General features: G+C 44.6%; 2 protein-coding genes across 3 annotated transcripts in view; one reads left to right on the top strand and one right to left on the bottom strand.

The window, feature by feature from the left end:
• RECQL5 (RecQ like helicase 5) overlaps positions 1–24,008 on the top strand; it is a 37,825-nt gene that overhangs the window by 11,175 nt on the left and 2,642 nt on the right. For both annotated transcript variants that reach the window (XM_021541662.3, XM_077787351.1), the window contains 9 exons: positions 17,884–18,111; positions 19,552–19,651; positions 20,147–20,183; positions 20,947–21,005; positions 21,128–21,204; positions 21,744–21,837; positions 22,292–22,432; positions 22,852–23,495; positions 23,692–23,770. In XM_021541662.3, the coding sequence (XP_021397337.2) occupies positions 17,884–18,111; positions 19,552–19,651; positions 20,147–20,183; positions 20,947–21,005; positions 21,128–21,204; positions 21,744–21,837; positions 22,292–22,432; positions 22,852–23,495; positions 23,692–23,770 (1,459 nt within the window). The remainder of the gene's footprint in view (positions 1–17,883; positions 18,112–19,551; positions 19,652–20,146; positions 20,184–20,946; positions 21,006–21,127; positions 21,205–21,743; positions 21,838–22,291; positions 22,433–22,851; positions 23,496–23,691; positions 23,771–24,008) is intronic.
• Positions 2,957–14,269, bottom strand: SMIM5 (small integral membrane protein 5). Its single transcript, XM_021541664.3, has 5 exons — positions 14,157–14,269; positions 8,228–8,306; positions 7,666–7,806; positions 5,885–6,038; positions 2,957–4,488 (listed from the first exon to the last, which is right to left on the bottom strand). The coding sequence occupies exons 4-5, from the start codon at positions 6,009–6,011 to the stop codon at positions 4,367–4,369; spliced, it is 249 nt and encodes an 82-aa protein (XP_021397339.1). The 5' UTR covers positions 6,012–6,038; positions 7,666–7,806; positions 8,228–8,306; positions 14,157–14,269; the 3' UTR covers positions 2,957–4,366.

Here is a 24,008-nt window from a genome sequence, read left to right on the forward strand (position 1 = left end):
AAACATAAGTTTTCCTCCTACAAGGAGGTCCAGTAATAATTTAAACTGGGATTTCACTTGCTCTTTCACTGATACTTTGAATAATGACTTCACAGTCAGCTTTCTAAAAAACATCCAGCATCTCTTTGTGAGCATCTTGTGGTTTTACTAAAGCTTCCTTGCTTCTCAAGGGAAAGGATGGACTATCTCACACTTCCTTGCAAATGTGACTATGCAGATGTAATACAGAAAGAGATATTGGTTATTTCTGAAAAGTTTCTTGACTTTCTGCCTCTTATGTCTGTATCCTCCATACTCTAAGAAAAAGAATTATACCTGTAAAGTGTTTCATCCTCAGCAGGCTGGATTTGACTTGAAGCACAAGCTCACACTTGCTGAAGTTTTTGTTTCTCAACAGCCAGATTTGTTCAGTTCATTGTTTGTTTTCTGGGTAGATGGCAAATCACTTTGCTTAGTCTTTAACCAACCAGCACACAGGACATCAAAGCTGTTCTGGATTCCTTTGCCTTCAAAAAGGAGGCAGCCTAGATTTAAGTTCCACAGACCCAAAGGCAGAAATCCTGTGGGACTGCACACCCCAGGAAGTTCCTGTCTCTTTTGCTAAGTGCAGTTCACCTCCCAGAACAGGAGAGCTGTATGATATTTTATAAATACCTGGTGCTGTTGTGATTTGTAGTAGGTGTTTCCTCTGTTGCCTCCTCTTCACCCCTCCAAGAGATCTTGGCCTGTGGTGAGGGACCCCTTGTACTTGGAGACTTACAGAGGTAGCCTGGAAGTTGCCTCTTTGAGCTGAAGTAAATGATTAACAGCTGATTAATTCCTGCAAAGGTGTGGCTAATCTAATCAAATCAAAGGCATTGAACCTAACTAAAAAGTCCTAATTCAGCTGCTCCTCAGACATTTCTTTCTCTTCATGGCTTTTTCCACTCCTACAGCTGTTGCAGGGCTTGTAAAGGCGCACTGTGGCCCCTGTTTGGGGCAGGCTGCAGGATGTGGTGGAGAGAAGAGGGCTGTGTTTTCTGGATCCCAACTGGGTCTGTGTTCCAAGCTCCAGTAGGAGACTGGAGTGAAGCTGAGCAGGACTGCCCTGCAGTCCAAAATTCATTCTGACAGTTTAGGTGGATAAACCCATTCCAGAGCATTGCACTGCTGTGAGCAGCAATAAAACTCTTCATCACTTTCCTGACTGGAGAAGACCAGAGGGATGGTGCTGGAGAGAGGAGGGACAGGAGAAGGAGGATTGTGGTGTGTGAGAGTGCCTGTGTGTAAAAGGAAACTTATTTTTCACAAGCCAAGCAAACCAGAGGGATAATGTTACAGAACAGAAGCTATTCCATTAAGTCATCAGTAGAACTTCAACCACTTCTGCTGCAGGGGTTGGCCTTGTTGGATCTTTGAGGTTCCTCAGGGAAAGAAACAATTTCAACACTTTTTATTATTACAACTGAAGTAACAGTATTCCTGTGCAGTTCCTCCTAGGCTTTCACAATATGAATGGCAGTTGCTATGTTAGAAGCAGCCTTGCCTTATTCTGTGCTTTTCTGAATTTCCCTCTGCAGGTTGAAACAGGAGGATCCATCCTCACTGCTGCTCCCTATAGGTGCCTGTATTTGAGTACTGATCAAAGCCAAAACACAAAAGTTTGTGTGAGTGCTGAGCAGGGGCCCAGGGACCAGCAGGTTTGTAGTCAGCAGAAGCTGAAGAGCTGCAGGAAGCTGGGCACTTGCTGGCATCATTCAGGCTACCCTGAATGCATACAAGAAAGCAGCAGATCAGGCAAACAACTGGCATGTCTGAATCCCAGCTGTAGGAATAGTCCAGCTGAGTGCAGTGGTACAAAATAGTCCAAAGCAGAACATTAAGCTGTGAGGTGCAAACAAGTATGTAGAAACTGACCCCCTCTACATGGTAGCTTGTCCTCTGCTCCAGAAAGCCACCTGAATCCTTTAGAGGATTGCCTGTTTTTCTTTCCTTCCCTTTCTTTAACAGTGCTATGTTTATTCTGTTTCTAATTCAGGAACTCGGAGTGGCTGAGATAAGACAGGAGCCATTTCTCTTGTTCCTCTGCCTGGTATCTGTCAGTGGTTTAACTTGTACCACCACTGGGAAACATACATTTGTGGCTTTTCTTGTTGAGATAAGGCCTGGCAGCTTGCTCTCAGTGACAGCAGCTTGTCAGCCCTTGGTGTGTGTCCAGCCTGCCAAGCTTCCCCTGCCTTTGCACAGGCTGGCTCCGTGCTGCTGGAACAGCCCTCAATGGGATGCTGTCCATGTCTGCAGCTGGCACTGTCTAGCACAAGCCTGGAAAGAAAGTGAGCTCTGTTCTTTCCCGGGTCTCGTGACTTAATCTAGATACAAAAACATCTGTTGAGTCTGTCTCTGCAAAACTGAGGCTCCTAATGTCACTTTGATTGCCACTCATTTGTGAGTGAAAAAAGGCTTATGTGACAGGACGTTGCTGTGATGCACCTCTGAATGTTTAAATTGATGCTGTGCTTGAGATTGTTTCCTCCTAACATGTTGGTTGGCAGTGAAAGGTTTGGGATTGCATAATAAAATTTTTCTATTTATTTTCTTTTTTTTTTTTTTTCTTTACACTTTGTTGTCTCAATATAACTGTGCATGCAGTAGCTCATGCTAGTGCAGACTGCTCTTGGTAGTTGTCGAGTTGAAGCTCAAATACTTATTTCTAAAGAACATCCTCATTTTCTACTGGAAAGTTTTGCTTTTTATTAATTTAAAAGTAACACTGGTAATTTCAGGAATTTTATTTTTCTTATAATTCTTAGACTATTCACTGTGTCTCTGGCTGCAGATATATTCCAACGTGCAGCAGTACAAAAATACCAAATACCTAGATCCAGTTTGCTGGCAAAAAATAAAGTGCATTAAATACATAAGAAGCTGATGTAATGTGCCTTTTACTAATATGGGTGCAGGCAACAGAGAAAATACATATCTTTACAGAGTTTTCTTTATTTTCTGTACCTCCTGAAGTGTAAAGAGTGTTTTAAAACCCATTGTTAAATCCTTGATGATTCTGTTCTCCATAGCTCGATGTTGACTTTTTTACATACACTTAGATGGGATACAGAGGCAAAAGATGACTTCTCTACATACATATAATTGTTTATACCTTCTCACAAAGGTGTGTCTCCCATTTGGGGCTGAAACACCAGTGGTTCAGAGTTTAGTACAGAATTGTGGCCTTCTTGTGCTGTGCCACAGCCTTGTATGTCCGTAAATCCCTTTCGGAAGTTCACCAGAGTGTAAACCAAACGTACACAGTGGCTGCAGCATGGAAAAGGGATTTATTTGCACTTGTTAACTCCAGCCCAACAGCCCATTCTTGGCTCTGCTCTGTCACAGTGCCCGCTGTCAGCTGCTGCACACATACCCTGAAGTGATGGCTCCCATCACGTGTCACTCCTCCGAAATGCCTCTGTGCTTGCTCATAAACACACCCCTGGCATCATGTTCATGTCTACTGAAATAAACTGCACACAGTGCAGGAGTCAGGCACACAGATCCCTCAAGTAAGGATTTGTTCATCTCCTGGAGTTCCCAAGCTCTGCAAGAACCATTCATCTGCAATAAGCAGAAAAGTGGAACCACAGGGGGTGGAGAGGGAGTATGTTGAGCAGAGAATGATCAAAATAAGCCATAGGATTGGTGAGTTTTTTCCCTTTTGCCTTCATGTTTCTATTTACAAAGAGTATTCCACATGATCTGTTTTCTTCTTTGGCAATTTCCCATCATCATATCACCAAGGAAACGACACCAGGGGCAGCTGTTACCAGCTGTACTCAGAGCCTCAGCTGGCACATCTGGATGAGAGGGTCCACCATTTGTTTTCAGCAGATATCTCAGCTAAATGTGTCTCCTGCAGCAGGTTTAGCCTTGATCCACGATGACCTGAGCAATTTGACCTCCCAGTGGTGTCAATGGGTTTTGCTAACACCCAGTACCATCCTTCTGGTGAGGAGAGCAGGCAGTGCCCCGTGTGTGGCTCTGTGCGTGGCCTCTGCTTTGCTCCATGGCTCTGTGTCCCAGGGGGAATCCTCAGCTGGTCCAGCTGCGGGGCTATCTTTGGAAAAGCTCTCTCTTTTCTCAGCAATCTGTGTCCATGCCCTACCACCCCATCCCAGCCCAGAAGAGGGACACAGTGATGATAAAGGAGCTTTACCTTTCTGGTCACAGTAGTGGCTGTTACAGAGAGAAGAAATTCCACGCTGTGATTTCTGGTCCTTTGAGTCATGTTAATTAATATTGTTATTGCCATTTTCAGTGGGCTAGTGTGGAAAGTCATTCCCATAGCACTGAAGCATGATGTCCAGGCATGTCCTCGATAGCAGGTTGTGTCACTTCATGAATGGGCAGCTGGGCGGACTTGGCTCTTCCTGTGTCTGGGATCAGGGCGTCCATCACAGCCACAGCAGCTGTAGCAGCAGCAACTGCAGGCAATGATCGTGAGCACCAGCACAGTAACTGCAAGAGAAACAAGGAATATTGCTTCATAGCCTAGGAGCAATCCCTGCAGAGTAACCCTGTGTCTCCTCCAAATTGTTTGGGGAGCAGCAAAATGAGCAAAGCCTGGTTCCTTGAGAATTTGTTTTGCCCTATATCCCCATCTTCCTCCTCCTAAGTTCCTGCTCCTTTGTATTGGTTTTCCATTTAATCTGGACAATCATTACCAGACATTTTGAGACCTTAAGTGCTACATTCCAAACCACATGAGGGTTTCTTTAGCCACTTAATGGGCTGTTGTTTAGGAGCTGACATGCAGTACCTAAGCACAGCTATGTTCCTGGAAAGGATGAAAGTCCAGCTTTGGATTTTTGAGTAACCAGACTTGAGAGAGTTGGTATTTCTGGCAGTTGTATTTCTGAAGAGTGAGTTCAGCATATTCTTTAAGCATAGAGACTTATGACTGGGTTGGATTTACTCTTCTGTATTTAGCTTGAAAAAATAAGATACTTCAAATGCAGGAGTTTGTTTCACAGAACAGTGGCCTAACTTACTGTCCTCTACTCTAGCTAGGATGGCTGGTGTTGGCAGGGATATGTTAGTTTATCTGGAGTAGAAAAGGATGACATGTTCCATCCAGCAGAACATGTAAGAGTGTGAGCATGCCTCTGTGTATGCATGTGTTCCTTTAAAGCCTGGACCTGGGCTGCCAGGTAACGTGACCTGTGGGGAACCAGCTGTAGGGATGAACCAAATAAAGCAGCAGGTATGATATTGTGAATTCCAGCCCAGGGAGGAGTGTCCAACTGAATACACACCCTTCCTTTGGCCGGGAGCAAGCCCTGTCTTTGAGGAGCAGGGCCTGTCTTCCTTCCTGCTTATTTTCCCATTGTATAAACAAACTTCATCCTCCTTGCTCCAGCAGTTCTTGATCCAGTTGTTATTCCTTCCATGCCATCCCCACACAGCAGGAGGCATCTTGCCATTACCAGAGGAGAATAAATAGGCTCATCTGAAGCATATTGGCTTCCACTGAGCCAACACAAGAATGACATTCAGAGCCCCTCTTAAGTGTCTTCTGTGGTAGGGAGATGCTCTACTACCATTTGTCATAAACTGTCTTCTATGCATCAGAACATTACAGCAGCTCTGGGTTGGTTAAAATATTGCTGATTTAACTAATGTTTAAAATGGGAGCTTTTGGGAAAGCTGCACTGTTTCCTGCCATGCCCTACAACCATGTAGAGGTACATGTTGAGTGTTAAAAAATTACCTAGGAATTAACCTGGGCTTTAAAGCACAGCCTAGAAAACAACAGCCAACACCACCAACCCACTTAAATAGCCTGTGGAGCAAGTTGCCCCCATAGGAGAGGAGAGAAATTCTGACACCCCTTTGCCTCCCCCCACAAACTCACCAATAAACAGAAGAACCACACAAAAGCTGACAATTTCCACTGGCTCAGCCTTGGGCAGTTTCTGGAGCTTAAGGAGAAACTTCTCACCAATGGCTTGAACTTCCTTCAGAAAGCCTTCAGAAGACATTCTGTCACGACCTCTCCAGGCTTTATGCTGCAGGAGAACCAAACAGAGAATAAACCTTTTCACTGACTAATGCTAGGGAGCTGCCAGCCTTCTTATACAGCCGGTGAGCACAAGGAAAACAAGTTTATCTGGTCTCAGTCCTTGCTCCCAGTAGCTAAGGTGGAGGACTATTAATTGTCTACGTGTTCTGGCTCTGTTTTAATTTCAAAATCCAGCTTCGAGGGTGTTTTTGTCAACTACTGTTAAGCAAAGTCCAAACGGTGTTTCTCCTACAAGGACACTTCTTCCAGCAGGCACTGAGTTAGACTGGACAGTGCCTGCCCTTGGCTCTCACCCAATCAAAGCATTTTTTTTCCCAGTTGTGCTAACTTGTCTTTCTAGAAACAAATGCAATTCGAACCCAACTTGAATTCTCAGTGCTGAACTCCACTGTACATAGTCTTCAGTTGTTTGTTACTGAGTTACACAAAGTAGACTCCCTTGAAGGCTTCTTCACTTTGAGCTACAGAACCCCCCTTCAAAAACAAAGGCATTTACCTCAATACAATAACATTAATAACCTTTTATTAACCAGTTTTACTGTATGTGATACTAAAAGTTAAAGTGTGCATTCACTAGGGACAGCTGGATGCTTTTTAAGCTCTTACAGATGAACGCAATTTTATAAAGAAAGTTAAATTTAGTTTTGGGTTTTTTTTGTTTTTTTTTTTTTTTAAGCCACAGAGAAGTATATGAAATGAACAGTGGATTCCACCCATCACTGCTGATGATGAGCAAAGCAAAAGCCCCTGGATCTGTTAGGGAGATACCTCCCTTGTGGAGCTAATCCCTCCTGCCCTGCTCAGTAATCTTAGGCCTTCTTTATTCCCAGAGTGATGATCAGGAGCTATTGTTACTGAAAATATTATTAGACTAACTAAAGTGCCTCAGTTTTGTCATCAATATTTGTTGGTCTTTTACCCCATGAACAAGATTTTAGGAGGCATTGCAACCAACTAGCTGGCATGAGACCTATGGATCTTCAAATTTTGCTTCAGTCAGGAATTGGAATTGGATATTTTTGAGAAATAGCCATAGTTCCACCTAAAACAAGTGTTTGGACAGGTCAACATTTGAATGGGTTATAACTCTTTATTTTATTACTATATCAAAATGTACTGGTTTGTGTGTGTTGTAACAGGCAACACTGGGTTTTGGGACTTGAACAATGTAATTTAATATCTTGATCTTGGTGATAAGACAAAGCCAAGTGACCAAGACAGCACTTGCAGAGCAAACCAGCTAGTTCCTTATTGCATATCTGGCTTGGTTACTCAAACAAATGGATGCTTGGAGTTCAATTTTTCTAAACACACTGAGGACAGAGAGACCTTGGCTGTGCCTTTGCATGCTGGGCTTAAGTACTATAGCGCCAAGTTAAATTAGTTTTGTATGTTTATGCAATTCAAAAAGGGTTTTCTTTGTTCTTTAAAATCCAAGCTAAGGAATAAAAATCGGAACCAGCTGGTTTCTTAGAAATGGGGGTGGATGGAAAATCTGCATCCACAGAAAGATCACTGTGCAACTTAGAAAAGAGGCAGAGCTGTGGTCTTTTGACCTGAAAAGGTCAGTTTTAAGACTAGGGTTAAATATTTCTTTCCAGATGATTGCATACCCCAAATGAGCTTCTCCAGAAACGGTTGTTTTATCCTTAGTGCTGCAGGATTCTGCATCAACAGGTTTTCAGGTTTGTTTCCATTCTTAGAGACGGTGGAAGAGGCAGAGGTGAAATGATCTGTATTTTCTGTTCTTGGCTCTAGAATAAAAACATTCAAATAATAAAATTTCTGGCTTTGACATTGTGAAAATGTTTGTTCCCTTTGGAGGTGTTTCTGCCTGCCCAGCTCTCCTCGTACCGAATTTGCTGTAAACTTCCATGCCATGCTTTGGCTTGCACCAGAAGCAAGGAGTATAAGAGCCAGGCTTGTGAAATTTGGTTATACAGGATAGAATTACTGATCAGGATTGCAGAACTCCATGTGGATTAGCAAAGTGTTTAGTCAAAAATTATAAAGCCTGTCTCTGTAATGGACATTCCACTCTGCCCATGGTACCTCATCTTGGAGCTAAGTGAAGGAGTTTTTATTCTAAATCTTGCAAGGAATGCTGCTTGTTTACTTTGGTCTGAATTATATCAGGGATAAAGTTTGATGATGGTGGTGCAGTCTCCAACCTACCTGTGAGGAAGCAAATGTTTTTCAGATTGACTGCACTTTCTGCTGTTTCCAAGGGCTCTCTGCTTTGGGATTTCTGCTTCTGCAGCAAGGTAAAAGGGTGAAGAATAAAATAGTTGTTAAAGGAAAAAAGTAAAACTCCCCCAAGAAAGTCAGTTACATTAATGGTAGTAGTATGTTCCATTCTACTTATGATGTAAAATCTTTGTTCAGGACTAGTTTTGATGTGACATTTTCCCAATTGATTTCAGTGGAACCAAGATTTTACCTTTGAGATGAGCACAAGGGTAAGGATAGTGTGATTTAAACCAGTTGTCTTATGCATCTGCTTCATTTACAACACAAAGGTGATGACATTAATTACTATAACAGAGTGGAGCTGTGAGAATTAATTCCTTTTGTTTTATTATATTGTGTTTAAATAAGCTTCCAGTCACCAGCCGTAGTAAAGGCCAGGTGGTGCAGGATATTCAGTTGAAGCATTATTATTAAAACATGGAAGTCTTAAGAGGTTTGAAACTTAAGGTTGTGGGCCTTAACTGACAGTTTACTTTCAGGATGTTTTAGAGCCTGGAAGAGCCACTTGAGTTAGTACCTCAGATATTCTCAGGGGTTTGTAGCAAACATAATTGTCTGCCAGTGTTTTCCTCAGTTGGGAATTTCTTCTTGCTCATCATTGTCCTTCCTCAAAACTTCACCCACTGAGGATGGGAACCCTCTAGAGCAGAGGAGATTTGGCTGTAGGGCAGCAGAGCTCATGTAACTCATCCATGTCATGGAAAAAATCCTGAATGACCACAGTGCAGTGTGGTCTTCATAACACACTGTCAGACTGATGTCAGGAAATTGTGCTCCACAGCTGTAGTTAAAGCTCACGTGAAGTGAAAATCAGATGAAGAGAGGCAAGATTAGAATCTCACACAGAAAAGAAAGTAACACGATGTCTTGTCACAGACAGTTTGTGACATCCTGCTGGCATGGGGTGGCAACCTGAAATTCATGGTTTTTACTTAAGAAAGAACTCATCTAATCAGTGATGCCAGTGGAACTAGATCATTAAACCTTTCTGCCCTCTAATGTTGCAAGGCCCAGCAGGAGGAAGGAAAAAAATCAAATCATTTAATTTGGGTTTACTTGGTTTTGATGAAAAAAAAGGCCCATTCTGCCATGAGTTATTAGCCTTGGTTGAAAGGACAGAGCACAGAAATGATGCAGGGGAATGGCAAACAGCTGCAGGTGTGCTGCTCAACTGCAAGGATTACATGACCCTGTAAAACCAAAGTGCATGTCCTGTGTTTAGGACTTACATAGATTTAGATTCCCAGAAAGCACTAATGCAGATTCATCTTGCTGTGCCCACTGAAGAAAGCTGTGAAAATTGCCATAATAGCACTGAAATTATCTTTCTAAGTTGTTTTAATGGACTCGTGCCATGCTGAAGCACTTAAAGAAGTTGACTGCTCAGCCCCTTGGAGAATAAAGCCATTAAAGAGCCTCAATCTAGACATTCAAGAGAAAAGCTTCCATCAAGGTTCCTTTTTGCTGTCAACTGGCTGCATGTGGAGGCTTCTTTTTCCAAGAGAAAGAGCTTTGGGGTGACCATGTACAGTGGGGTCTCACATTTCTGTGTCTGCCTGAAGCTGGTGAGGCTGCTGTGAGTCTTTTAGAATTGCTGTACATTTTGGTTTTTCATTTTTGCATTTGGGTTTTTTGGTCTGTCCTGATCTGTGTGGACACAGTTGCAATCCAAAGGTGAACTGTAGGAAGTGGGTGAGCTAAAATTTACTGCTGAGAATGAGACACTTGTTTAGGCATAAGCCTGGGGGTATTTGAGCAGCCTTTTTTAGTGCAAAAAACACAAATTTAAGTTTGTGGTTTAGTCCCAGGACTGCAAGTTAGTAAATACAGGCAGTCTCCCTGGCCTACCAGTGATGCTCCCTGGTTGTGTGACTTTGGGTAAGTCATCACATCCCACTGTTGGGTGACTTCATCTCTGCAAGACAGCAGAGCATGGAACCACATCAGAGATTTGTCTGTTAATTGTTGGGTGTTCAAGTTTCCAGCATGCTTGGGAATCTTTAGATAGAAAGGCAACAAGTCCCTGGTTTTGCAGTTACAAACTGAACTGGCCGTTATTTTGCTCAGTACTTTGTACACTTTGTTCACTGAACCTGTTTAGAATAGATGCAAATGTGGTTTCCACTCTTATTTGCTCCTAACTCAACCATGCTTCTCATACTGTTCTTGCCATAATCCTGATCCATTAGTTTTACTGTGCTTGTGTAAGTTTGTCACTCTAGTAACCTAAAATTGGAGATAGAGCTTTGGAGGGGAGGATTTTGAGGGGAACAAGAACCTGCCAATGCCTTTAGTCCTAATGCAGCAAGTCCCAGTGACAGTGAGTTGGCTCTTCTCCACTGCCCACTGCCCACAGCAAGACTGCTCCAGAGATCTTAGAAAGCAGAACCTTCTGATGTTCCCATCAAGTAGAATGCCACAGCAACAGTCTCATTGGAACCTTGTCTTTTCCTTAAGACTGGGGCTCTGAAGAAGCAACTGTTGTGTTGCTCTTACTCAGACTAGTCCAGTAAATTGGTTGAAATTGGACCTGTACAGGGATGGGAAGCCTGTATGGATTGTGGGGGCTTATCTGGTAGGAAATCTTACAAGGCAAGCCCAACCTCATGGAAGGAGGGTGCTAAGCAGCCAAAGCGGAGGGGATGCTTTTTATTCTGGTCTAAAACTCTAAAATAAGCTCTGACTGTACTTGGCCACTTTTTAAAGAACATGAAGGCTTGGCCAGTTTTTAAACATACCAGCTTTGTTCTTGGTCCCTGAAACGTCCTTCTGATTTTATATGGATAAGGTCTGCAGTGCTTCCTGTTCTCAAACAATGCTGGGTTGCTAGGTGTGCCTACAGTGTGGATGCATTTTGGCATAACGTGTCATAATTCCTGCATGATTGTTTATTGTTCTAAGCTTTTAGTGTACTGCTGAGATGAAAAGGGCCATAGAAATGCAGTTGTATTATCAGTGCATGGTTTTCCCTCATCATTGTTAATGCAGTGTTTGCTGCCATGACTATAGTTGACCAGCCATGTGAATCTTAACTATAGTTCAGACAAGCCCATTTTTCTTAAAACAGGAGTGCACAGAGCCAGACAGACCTATAATTCATTCCCAAGCAGATGAAAATACTTTCCAGTATCAAGAGAATTCAGCCCTTGAACAGCACACACCCAAACTGGTAAATTGTAGCTCAATGCCATGGGAGAAAAGCTGGGACTTTGTCAGTTGGTTTGGAACAGAAGGACACACATTCCTGAGATTTTTAAAGCTGCCCTGCCTGGGTCACCCTTTGGCTGGAATACCCTATCATCTCTACCACCCGCTATTTGGAGATGGGTTTTGAGGCAGCACTTAAATGTGCCTTCTCTTCCCTACAACCTAATATTAGATTAATGGTAAAAAGGCACTGAATTCCCAGTTTCAGTAGCAGAGATGCCCACTGGGGCACTGAGCTAGGAGTCTCTACACCTCTGCAGATCACCCTGGTTTTCTCCAGTCCATCCTACAAACATGTCCACAAAACCCCATAATTCCTCACTGAAGTGGGGAAACCAAAACACGGAGCCATCCAATGAAAGAAAAAGGTCAATTTTAAAAATAAACCTGTAGCTCTTCTACAAGAGAACTTTTTTTAGGGTTGGTGATGCTTGAATCTAGCCTGAAAGTCTATTCTAATATTAGCAAAATATCCATTTCCCAGGAAGCTGACTGAGAGGTTGCTATGTGCCTGTGAAAGCCTTTTAGTGACTTCACAAACAGTGGGATCTTTCAGTAGTTGGTTCTTGAAGTCCAGCATCTGGATGCCCTGAGAGTGATGGAAACTCCTCCACCTTTTAACAGCCACCTCTGTGCCCTGTCCTTGATCTCACATCTACAAGTCTCTTAAATTTACAAGCATTTTTGATTTTTTTGAAATATCCTGGACTAATCCTAGTAAAGGTGCCACTGGGGTGTAGGAACTGAAAAATCAAAATTTGCAGCAGCTGCTGCCTCAGGAGGAATTGATTGGAGGCTCATCAGCTGTGGCTGCATGGGGTAATGGGGAGAGGCTGCAGGGAGGTGCAGGGTGGGTGCTGCTCCCCAGCCCCTGCTGTCCAGTGGGTGCCTCTGGCCCACTGCAGGCTCTGTGCTCAGGGGCTTGTCAGAGAGGAGCTGCTCTATCAAACTTGGATTATTTTGTACCTTCATTCCCACACCCACTGTTGGTTGCACTCAGGCTGAGGCCCATGAACTGTGACAGCTGTAACACAAGCCATGTCCTGCTGCTTTTATCCAGACATGTGTTTCACATTGCTGTGCCTCTCCCCCCACACATGAACAGCATGGCTGCAGCTGGACAAGCCCCCAGCCAAACCCATTAAGATTTTCTTTTGGCCAGGAAAATTTGGCATGTTTCTCTACCTCCTTCTCTCCCCTGCCCTTCTCCCCTCACTCCTCCCTCCTTATTTTTTTAATTTGTTGCTTCACTAAACTTTGTTTTTTCACATGCTTTATTTAAGAAACTCTCTTAACTTCAACAACCAACCTAGAGAGACTCTCCCTTAGCAGGGTGGAAACTTCCCTCCATCCCCTTGAGCTTTAGGGCCAGGCTGGAGGCGTGTGGGTCTGAACTACTACATCTCCTCACTCAGGCGGTTCCAATTCCATGTTTGTACAACACCTAGGTCAGAAAGACCTGCCCTCCATTCCTGGTTAATGGAAATGGAGAGAAGTGGAAATACCTGATCCTTAACATTCCTCCCTACAGGCATGTGTAGGATTGGGAAGACCTTTTCCTGTGAGAATTTGCTTTCTGCTCCTGTTTGTAAACAGCTGACTGCCCGTGCAGATCTGAGCAGAGGCTGAGGGGGTCTCAGCTCAGTGCTGGAAGCTGAGCTGCAGCTCAGTTTGGAACTTCCAAACAGAGAAGTCAGCTTCAGAGAGCAGAAAATGGGGATTTATAAGGCCAGTCTCCATTACCAGCCCCTCTTCCTAGACCCAACAGCAAAACAGAGGTGGGAGCACAGGTGGGACACCTCTGTAAAACCAAAGCCTAAGCCAAAACAGAATTGCCTAAAATGTCTTTTTCAACCTAAATGATTCTATTGTATGATTTCATGTATTTAGGTGATCCTTTTACTCTTCCTTCCCTTCTCACTGCATTCAAACTTCACAGTCTGGTTACTGTAAACCATGAGCTGTGTATGTACATGAACGAGTCTCTCAGAGCAGTGGATTCTCACGCTGCTTTGAACACTAAACCAGCATCTGTGCCTGATACACTGGCTGAATTATTCTTTTTTTTTAAATGTTCTCATTAGCAACTCCGTAAAATCTTCCTGGTTATTTCTATTGGACACAGATGCTTAACTTGCACAGCGTGCCAGTTCCCCTACCGGGGTTTGTTTTCTAAGCTCTCTGCATCAGGATTTGGGGGATAAAACTTAGCTGCAGCTGGGAGGAGCTCCGGGAAAAGCTGTGGCTGGCACCCTCGGGTTTCCAGCCTGCCTGTGCTCCCCGCTAAGGGCAGGCACAGCCTGGCCCCAGCTGCCTCGTCCACACCAACTATTTGTGTACCAGGTCCGCAGCAGATCGGGACACACATTCTGTACGGAAAGCCGAGCAGCCCGCCTTTGTCACCGGCAGAGGAGTTGCAGGGTCCCGCTCGGGCTCCTTTTGTTACAGGGCGGCTGCGGCGCAGCTCTCCGCAATCCCATTAAAAGCTTTTCTCCTGCCCCCTTCGCTCCTCGCTGTCCCTGGCAAGCAAATTCCGCCTCCCAAGCTCTGCTCCGTGCCTGCCCGAGCAGGGGGAGCTCCCCAGGCTGCAGCCCCTCGCTGAGCAGCGGCGGGCATTGACCGAGGAGCGGCGATAGCTCAGCCTTACCCCGACCGCGAGCTCCGCTTCTTGTTGTTCTTTCCGTCTTCTTAAACTTTCACGTCATCTCTCCCCTCATTCTGGCTTGCGGCTCGCTGCTCGTTCGGCTCCTCTCTGCTCCGCTGCTGACAGCCAGCTGTTGTCTCTGCCTTTTTTTTTTTTTTTTTTTTTTTTTTTTTTTTTTTTTTTTTTTTTGTTGCTGGTTGTCGTGGAGATGCGAAGTTTCGTGTTACACGTGTGCCAAAGAGGGAGGGAGAGGAGGCACCGCGGGCTGAGCCGGAGCCGCTGCCAGCTCCCCGGGGCGCCCGAGGGCCGGCACTTGTTGCTGGCTTCCTCTGTGCATCTCCTCCGAGAGACGAGTTTCTTCTTTACCTTCGAATGACGCCTTTTTCTGGCCTGCGACTTGAATCGATCCCCTGCCTGCGATAGTTAGGGGCGATGTTAAAGCGAGTTGACTTTTCTTATGCTGCCCAGTTTCCTTCCGGCTCCTGGTGAAGGAGCTTTTCTCCTGTGCCCATTGAAAGGGCAGAGCAAGTATTCACAAGGACAGTGCAGCACTGTGAGAGACCTGCCACGAGCAGGGACAGTGCTGGGGTGGTGAATTTGATGCTGGGATGGTGAATTTGCTCCGTGTCCTTGGCCGGGTCATTTACTCTCCTGATGCTGAGCTTTTAGCTTCTTGTGTTCTGGGGACAGCTGACTGTCACTGTCTTGTCTCAGAGGGTGAAGCTCGGGTGATGAAGAAAGGACACAATCCTTCAGACAGGTGCAAAATTAGAAGTTCTCATAAACCTCATGACTTGCTCTTCCATTTGATAAAGCTCATTAAGTGCCTTTCACTTGACAAACTGCATAACTAATTTGCCCTCATATGATTTTTATCTTCTTTAACCCTTTCACTTCAGATTATTCCAAGACTTGCTGAGTTGTTTATTTCTGATGAGGCTCTGTACCCTTTGTCTTATACAAGGGAATGCTTTTTTCTAGTGTTTTTTTGGGAGAGGCAGAGCTTCTTTTAGGATATGTGGCTTTGCTTCTTCTCTGGCTGTCCATCTGCTTCTCCCAATTGCAGGAATGGGGCTCCTGTTTTATGTGGTGTATAAAAACAAGAATTACCATAACTACACAGGTGCAAGCTGTTTTGTGGTCAGTTTAGCACTTTCCTGAAATGTATTGCCACAGACAAAAATGTGTTAATAAACCTCATTGTTATTTGCTCTTCATCCCATTCCATAATGTCAGATGAGGGGGGAGGGGATGTCTGAAATGACATAATGATTTTATTTAGATATTTTAGAGACCAGTGGTCAGCTCATACGCACTCTTTTTGAAGGACAAAGGGGGACAAATAATACAGTTGCATATTTAAAAGATGCAATAATTTTAGGACATGTATAATAATACAAACTACCATTAATTTATGTAAATCATTTCCATCTCGTGGGCATTAGTAAGGTGTTGGTGTGACAGGGGAAGCTTTCCCCTCACATGTTAATGCATAACCAACTATCTTGCAGGAACTCTTGTGTTAAGCATTAATCCAGTGATTAACCCCAGCATCCCTGTTGGTAACTTCATTTTTTGCCTTTTGACCCTAATTACAGGATTGCAATTTTAGTTTTGCAACTGAATTTCTGTTATGGCCCAACTCCTGAACACCGTTGGCTACAGTGGGGCTGTGGCCCCAATCTGGGTAATTCTTCAGGAAGAAAAGGGCAATTACAGAAGGTTGTGTGGAAAGGGCTTGGCTTTACAAGCCTGATGAGTTGGAAACTGGAACTCTAAATTCCAGTGAGCTCACAGCTGATCTCTGCTTCCACCAAAGCCCTCCCCTGGGGTTTCTAAAGGACAGAGGTGTGTGTGTGGCTATCCCTCCCCAGCATAAGCCTGGTGAGCTGTGGGAGAGGAGAGGAGAGAAGGCTTGTCCCTCACTGAATGCCTCACTTAACTCTAATACAGATCAGTGCGTGCGAGGGGAAGAGACAGAGACTAATGAGAATGCCTGCCTGTTTTCTTTTGGGGAAACAAAAAGCTGACTTGCAGCTCGCTGACATTTCTGTAGTCACGTTGCATTGGCAAGCCAGGCAGCACCAGTAGTTCTTGTGGAAAGGCAGGACAAGGGTATCGAATGTGTTGCCCCCATCTCGGTCCCCCCACCCTTCCCCTGCGTGTGAAAGGAGCTCTTTGAGTGCAGGAGCAGAGTGAGTCAGTGTGGCTCTGCAGGGGGATAGAATGGCAGCTTTGTGGGAGCCTCTCCAGGCTTTGCAGGCACCCTGCTGCAGCCCCTTGCCTGGGCACTGCCAGCTCCCTGGCACTTCAGCACACTCAGGTGGCTGCTGGGGACAGGAACCTGTGCCCTGCTGCTGTGCTGCCTTCCAGATCAACCTCCCAGGCTGTGAGGAGTGAGCTAGCAGCCACTGCAGCGAAACCCTTACAGGGTTTGTTTGTGATGCTTTGGTAACGTGCAGTTGTGTTCCCTCCAGACACACACAGACACAAGTGAAGAAGAAAACTGTGTTTGTTAGATCTCTGGCAAGTTTTGACGTGCCTTAAAGGGTTTAGAATAAGAGTAAATGAGATGCTTGCTCTCTTACTTTTCCCCTCTGTGACCCACTTTCTGCAGATGAAGTTGGGAAGCACCTTGGTAGTGAAGAAAAATTTCCACCTTGTTTTTCCTTGTAGTGAAATAATTTTCTTCTAAAGTAAATTTTGTTCCCACTTGGCTGCAGGATTTGATCTCTAAAGGCCCAATGAAGTGAATGTTTTCTTAGACTTATTATCAGCATTTTGACTAACATACAACCAGCCACCTCTGCTGAGAAACTTTAGTTTTAAAAATCTCCTCTAAATTATGCTTTCTTTAAAAAAAGGGGGGGAGAGTCACTGCCTGATCGTTCTTTGGCAAAATCATTGTATTCCCTGGTTTAAGTTAGGGAGTGTTTTAGAAGAGAAATTACTTCCTGCCTGTATTTCTAGTGAGCATATTGTCACCAAATTCTTTTTTATGTACCCCAAAACACTGATGCCTGCCAAAAATATTTTTAAATTTCTGGAAGAATCTAATAATCTTCTCATGGCTGGTTTGCTAATCCTGGTAAACTGGTTGTGCAATCCTGTGTGAGCAAATTAACTTGTTTTCATGCATGTAGGACTGACTCCACTCAAACTTTGGGTGCTGATCTGGAGCATGTATGAACCCATCAAGATCCAGGCTGTGTTATCTGAATAGTACTCCCTTGTGGCCTCACTTTGGACTCTATTTCTGCGACTTTCTTTACATTCCTGTGTCTTCAAATATATATTTCTTAGCTTTCAAATCACAAATAATAAACCTAGAAGCTCTTCAATGTGAGATATACTCTGAGGTGTAGTGATCAATGGGGCCTCTTTACCTACAGCTATCCTGATAGGACATGGAATATATTTAGGCAGTGACACAAAATTAATAACTGTATATTTAATCAACTGTTCCTTTTGCAGATCTCAAAGATCTGAAAGGGTTTAGCAGAAGAGATTAACACTGATGGGGAAGTGAAGGCAGAGAGACTTGAAGCAAGGTGCCAGGAACAGAACCCAAATTCTGCTCTGGGGATTAAACCCTGTGATTCCTGCTGGAATAGTCATTCTCTGTGAAAAAACAATACTCAAATCTGTATCTAAAGACACCCTGCATTTGGAGGGTACAGTTTTTGTGGGTAGAAGTGATAACCAGATGATTTTGCCTTGTGTTTCCAAGCTGTCGCCACGCTGCCATAGCGAAGTACTTCGGCGATGTCACCCCACCTTGCAACAAATGCTGTGACTTCTGCAAGAACCCAGGGGCAGTGAAAAGGCAACTGGAGGCACTGGAACGCTGCAGCAACAGCTGGAGCAAAACCTGCATCGGGCCCACGGGGACCTCCTGGGATAGCTACGACCCAGAGCTGTACGAGGGCGGGAGGAGAGGCTGCAGAGGCTTCAGCAGGTCTGTACTAGGGAGGTTACACTCATCTCACAGGAGCCATCAGAGAAAAGAGCATCCACCAGCTGCAGGCCCAGACACTCCTATTTTCAGCACATGTTTCTGTGTGGATGGTATTCTTCTGTAACTTTCTGGCAGCCACAGCTGGAATTTCATTTTCCACACACTTTGGCAGCCTTGTTCACATTCGTGTCCCAGAGAACCAAAAGCTGTTTTGACAGAGCTAAGAATTGCCCTGCACAATGTAATTGGCTCAAGAAACTAGCCTGAAATTTTTGAAAGCAGCAAGTGGACTCAGCCTGCTCATAGTCACAAGGATCAAAAATGTTTAAAGTTGAGACCCAGGTGACATGGTCCAGAGTTCATTCCTGATTTAACGCAGCTGTCTGTGAGCCAGCAGGCCAGGGGCCACTGACAGGACTTAGTCACCACAGAGGATGTTATGAAGTGCCAGTGTCAGATTGTTCTGCAGATTGTTGCATTTTTCTATCAGGCTGACAGCAAAAAGAAGATGTGCAGTGGGAAATATGATGAATTCTGTAAAATGCTTGGCAGTGTGGAGGTGACAAGTTCTCTTTCCCCTTGTTCTCTGGCAGAGTTGCAGTGACTGTGCAGCTGTGTCAGGATGAAGTTTCTGTGCTGGCACTGCCCATGAAGCTGTGCCAGGATACACAGTGCTGTAGGCTGGCCAGGCCCTCTGCTTTACTTTAAAAAGCTCGAGATTGGTACCTCTGTTCTTTGGCCAAGTCCAGCCGAGTCAGAGAAAACCACGACTTGTGACCTAAGCCTGTGTTTGGTCTCAGGACCTCAGAAGTCACAGCTAATGCTGTTGGTACAGAACAGTGTTTGCCACTTGGCTTACTGAACCTTTCCACGATCTGATTGTAGTTTTGCCTTGGAAGTTGCAATTGATAGCAGCTCTAAAGCTCAGATTTGTGACACCTGTAAGTTCAGCAGATGTGGGAGGCAGTGAACTCCTGGGCTACATCTGGTGAGGATCAGCTGCTGCATTTCAGTGTAGTAGAGATAGAGATTTCATTTATTGCAGGAGCCTATGAATAAGTGAGACTGAGGAATGGATGTTGTGCCCTTTCTGCCATCTCTGCTCCGAGGGCTGGAGGGACTGACAGATGGGGTAGTGACTCCTGAACCCCCTGGGAGCATCTGGCAGAGCTGCTGAAATGGAGCCTTCCATTCTCAGGGCACTAGTTACATGCTCTTAGTTCATGCCACTGCCTACTACTTTTTGGGATTAACAAATGCTGTGAATTTTTGGAGGACATTCGCTGCTGTCCTGGTTGGGCAATGGTGGAGAAACTCAAAGTGAAGACATGTTCAGAAATGATGTTGGATGCATCACTAGGGTGGCTTCCCAAACTTGTCCCCCAGTTCATGCTGCAGCTACAAAACTGCTTGTTCCTCTTGCTTTCCTGCCTTACCCAGGTATGATGAAGAGGGCAGTGGGAATTGGGATGAAGACAATGATGAGCGTCGGAAACGGGAGTGGGACAACTTCTACAAGAAACAGATGAGTCTGCGCAAAGTGAGTTGGGGTCAAAGATGCACAGAGGCTTTGCTGTGAGCTTGTCTGACAGCCATAAAGGTTTCCTGGTGCTGATGACAGTAAATTATTTCATCTTGGTGTTGCTTGTTGTCTTTCACTTCTTGTACTTCTGCTTTTGTTCTCTTCTCCATATTCTGGGCCAGTCCCATAATATGAAGAAATGCAGCTTATTCATGAGCTGGTTTCTCTGCAGTGCTAAGCAAGAGGAGCCTGTTGGTTTTAATCCCCATGGTAGCAATAAAAACAGATTTTCCCATTCAGCTTCTCTTAAATATTCCTATAGCAGAGGTGAACTTTTGGCTTTGATTCTCATTCTTTGTCTTCTTGGCCCTGTTTTGGTGCATATTCAATGCCTTTATAACTTCAGCTTTAATTTTCCCTGGAGCAGGGATATAAAACATGTCTTTTATACTTCTAGATCTGCATGTGTGTAGTAGGAATGGAAATGTTTGACTGATCTTTGTTTTCTTCCAGGGCAAAGAACCAGAAAAGGAAGATTTTGTTCCTCCAAGTAAATATCTTCTTTGATTTATAACAGGTTTTCTTTGGGAGAAGAAAGTCTTATATTTTGCAGCTGCATGCAATTTGTGCAGCATCACCACTGGAGGTATCAGTCCCTAGGCACAGAGGTCAAGCTTTTGGCTGTGAAAACTTGGCTGGAGGAGATGGACCACAGCTTAGCTTTGGTCAGGGTGAAGATATGGAATGCATCTTTCTGAACAGCATTTCTAAATAAGCAATAGAGAAGAAAAACTCTGTCTAACCTGACTTTGTAGTGTTAGCTGTTTCTGCAGTGGTTATGCAGCAGTAATAATAATGCTCTAAGGAAACTGCTGAAAATCTTTGCTGTTTGTAACTGTGCTGCTTGGGGCCCTGTCTGGCACTGTTGCAAAAGAACATTTAATAGGTCAAGTTATTCTATACAGCTTGATTTTTTTTTGGTTGATATTGTGAGGAGCACAAAAGTTTTGAATTTCCTAAGGGCCTTAAAGAAAAGTTTTCTGAGGTGGGAAGATTTTGGAATGCTGTTAGTCCTAAACTCCAAAGTGGATGTTCTCAATCAGGGAAAACATTCTCACTTTGGTTTCTGCCTACTCTTTTGGAGTGTGTAGCTTCTCCAGGTAGAAAGGGTAACCACAGTGTTCCTTGGGGTGACAGTGCAGGGAGGAGAAAGCCAGGCAGTCCTGGACCTGCACCTCCCTGTGACAGCTGAGATGTTCTCCATCAGCCTAGCCCTGCCATAGCTCCTTTCCCAAATTCCTCTCCTGTGGCAGGTGCAGACTGTCCCCTGAAGGAGGCTGCCAGCAGGAGGATCTCCAAGCTCACTGTGAAGGTAAGTGATGTTGCAAAGAACAACAAGGCTTCTGCCTGGCCTGTCCTTACTCCTTCAGGGATGGAAGTCCAAGAGGCAGTGGGGCATCTGTAGAGCATGTCTGAGTATCCCATGTTTCCTAGGGCCGGGAACACTGCCTGAAAATGCTGGAAGAAGCTTTGAGCAGCAACCAAAAGACTCCAGCAGCAGAAGGAAGATGGTATGAGATGAGGAAAAAGGGGTGCATACTGAGTCCCTTAACACAGGGCCTGCTCTTCCCTGAGCACAATTACCATTGTAATGTGTATTAAATGTGCTCAGGGAAGAGCAGGGCCTCTGTTAACACAATTAAGGAATGCTTTTTTGAGCTTTTTAAAGTTATTTTGTCCGAGGATGTCGTTTCACTTAACAGCATCTTTCTGGCTCTGATGTTGAAGATCAGACCTGAGGATTTGTGGCTGATTTCTGTTATCAGCTTGATCCCAGGAGTGGCAGTTCTTCCCTGTCCCACAAGATGGGGACAGTGTACTTCTCAAATGGAGCAATGGGCAAGACTCTTGATTTAAAACCGTTTTCATCACCCTTTCCATTCTCCATCAACTCACCACTACATGCCTTAGGACTTAACTGGAAATTATCACTGAATCTTGTACTGGAGGGAATGGATTTTGTACTTTCTGGGAGATACTTAAGCATTAGTGTTCCCTTTGCAGATACAGAAGTGTGTCTTGCCAGGAATCACCCCAGCCTGTGTTTCAGGTCAGACCCTGCTGCCTGGGCAGTGGAAATGGAATACGAAGCTTTCCGGACCAGCAAAATGGCAAATTCCTACAAGGCAGCTGTGCTAAAGAAGGTAGGGACAAACATCTACATCTGCTGCTCCCTGGAACCTGGGAGCTCCAGGGCAAATAGGGCAGAGTTTGTGTGGGAAAGGTGAAGGACAAGCTCTGGTTTGCCTTGGGTATCTTACAAATCTTTCTTCTTGATTTTGTTTCCAGGGGGGCCCAGAATCACCTCGAGTTCACATCTTTGTTGGCTTTACAGGCTCTGAAAACCTACATAGCAGTGCAAGCTTACCCAGATATGTTGTAGCAATACAGGAATTTGGGAATTCCTCAAGTTGCTGCTGGCACTAGAGAAACCTTGGTTTAGGTTATCATCATTCTCTCTGAAGATGTTTCTTGTTCTTAAAGCAGATGCCTCTCCACAGCAGATATTTGTTTTGTTACTATGACTTTTAGTATGTACAAGGGCAGGAAGACATAAAGATTTCTGGCCATTAGAGAATATTTCTGTTCTCTTTTCAGGTGGCAGAAATCAATAAAGCCTCCAAACAAGGGGAATTGTTCTCAGTCTTTGGGTCTGGAACAGATGGGAACAGCAATTTGAAAACAAAATCTATGTCTCTAGCAGAAGAAGACTTTGTCCCTGCATCCCAGGTTCCCTCGGTGAGTGGGATAGACAGGAGGAAATAGTGTATTTTGTCTGTCTGACTTTTTATAAATTTGAATCCTTTCTGTGGCCACAACTGCCATTGTGCTCTATTTCTATTGTAATTGCTTTTTCCTGTCTGTCACATTGTTATTAGTGAATATAATCTGTGTGCAGGCCACAGCTTAAATAAGTTCTTTCTCATCTTGCTTTATCCAAGGATGATGCCTTATTTTCTTACTGCTGGCCTAGGTCTTCCACCTAATCCATTTCCCTCATGTCTCTGTTGATGGGTGTGATGATCAGTCAGATTTAGAGCCTCCTCCAGCTTACAGCTGCCCACACTGGTGTATTGTGTGCAGAAACTTAGCTACTTTCATGATGCTGCACTCAGGGATCTCACATCCAAAATTTCTTATTCTTCCTGTCTCCCTAGTTCAAACCCAAGCGTGTGGGAGCAGGATTTCCCAAGAAGTCCAGCTTGTTCCAGACAGCTTCAGAACTGCTAAAGATCCAGGAGGAGAGTGATGCAAAGCCTGTCAAGAAAGACTGTCCAAGTGGGCAAGACAACAGCAGCTACAGTCTGGACCTGGACACCAGAAACCCTGTTCTCCAGAGGGAAGAAACTGCAACCAAAGCAGTGGGTGAGAGTGCAGGGGTAGAACTACACCCAGAAAAGAAGGAGCAGCAACCCAGTCCAGACACAAAAAGTGCCCTTGGGGAGAGCCCTGCTAAGAAGTCCAAACGTAGCAAGAAGCAGCAAATGCTTGCAGAAGCAGCTAAAAAGGAATCACAGGATATTTCCAAATTCTTCTCCCTCCCCAAAGCTGCCTCTAAAGCCCAAAGCTGCAGTGTAGCAAAGGAAGATGGCTGTTCTGCAAGCACAGTACCTCAGGTTTCTTCTCAAAGTGCTTGTCAGGAAAACAAAGATGGCAACGGAGACCTGACTGGGCAGTTCCAGGGGGAGAATAAAGAACTGAGAGAAACAGAAGTAACACTGCCTGAGAGAGGGGAGAATTCTAAGACCCAGCAAGCTACTGAATGTGAATTCCTTCAGGGAGAAATGGATGTGAAGTCCAGGTAAAATCTCTACTTCTCTGCTCTCTGTGTTGTCCAATGCTCCACCAGTCTTGTCCTGGAAACCTGTATGAGGTTTCTGGGTCAGTGAGGGAGACTCTTGCTTTACCATGCAGTCTTATGGCCACTGACACTGAATGCAGAAATATTTTCACTGTGGAATGATTACAATTGGCCTTCTCTCCACTCTTCCCACTAGTGTTGCTGAAAATGTTGCAGAAACTGAGCTACCTGTTGTTGGAGAAGGTGACAGTGGGAAGCGGCCAGGATCAGATGAGGTAAGACTTCAAAGAATGCTGATTTCCTCTATTTCTTCAGCTCATATATTGTGTCAAATTTCTCTTTGGGAATGACACTCCTGCTCTGAGAGTGTCATTTATCTGGGGAGGGCCCAGATGCAGTTGCAACAGGAAGGAGAACCTCAGTTGTGTTGCATTCCTGGTGTTTCCCTGCTGCCCTCTGGTCTGTGCCAGCACCTTGGGTTGCAGTGGAGAGCTCCCTCTTCACTGCTTTGTT

This window comes from Lonchura striata, chromosome 19, assembly GCF_046129695.1.
Source record: "Lonchura striata isolate bLonStr1 chromosome 19, bLonStr1.mat, whole genome shotgun sequence".
Lineage (NCBI taxonomy): Eukaryota > Metazoa > Chordata > Aves > Passeriformes > Estrildidae > Lonchura > Lonchura striata.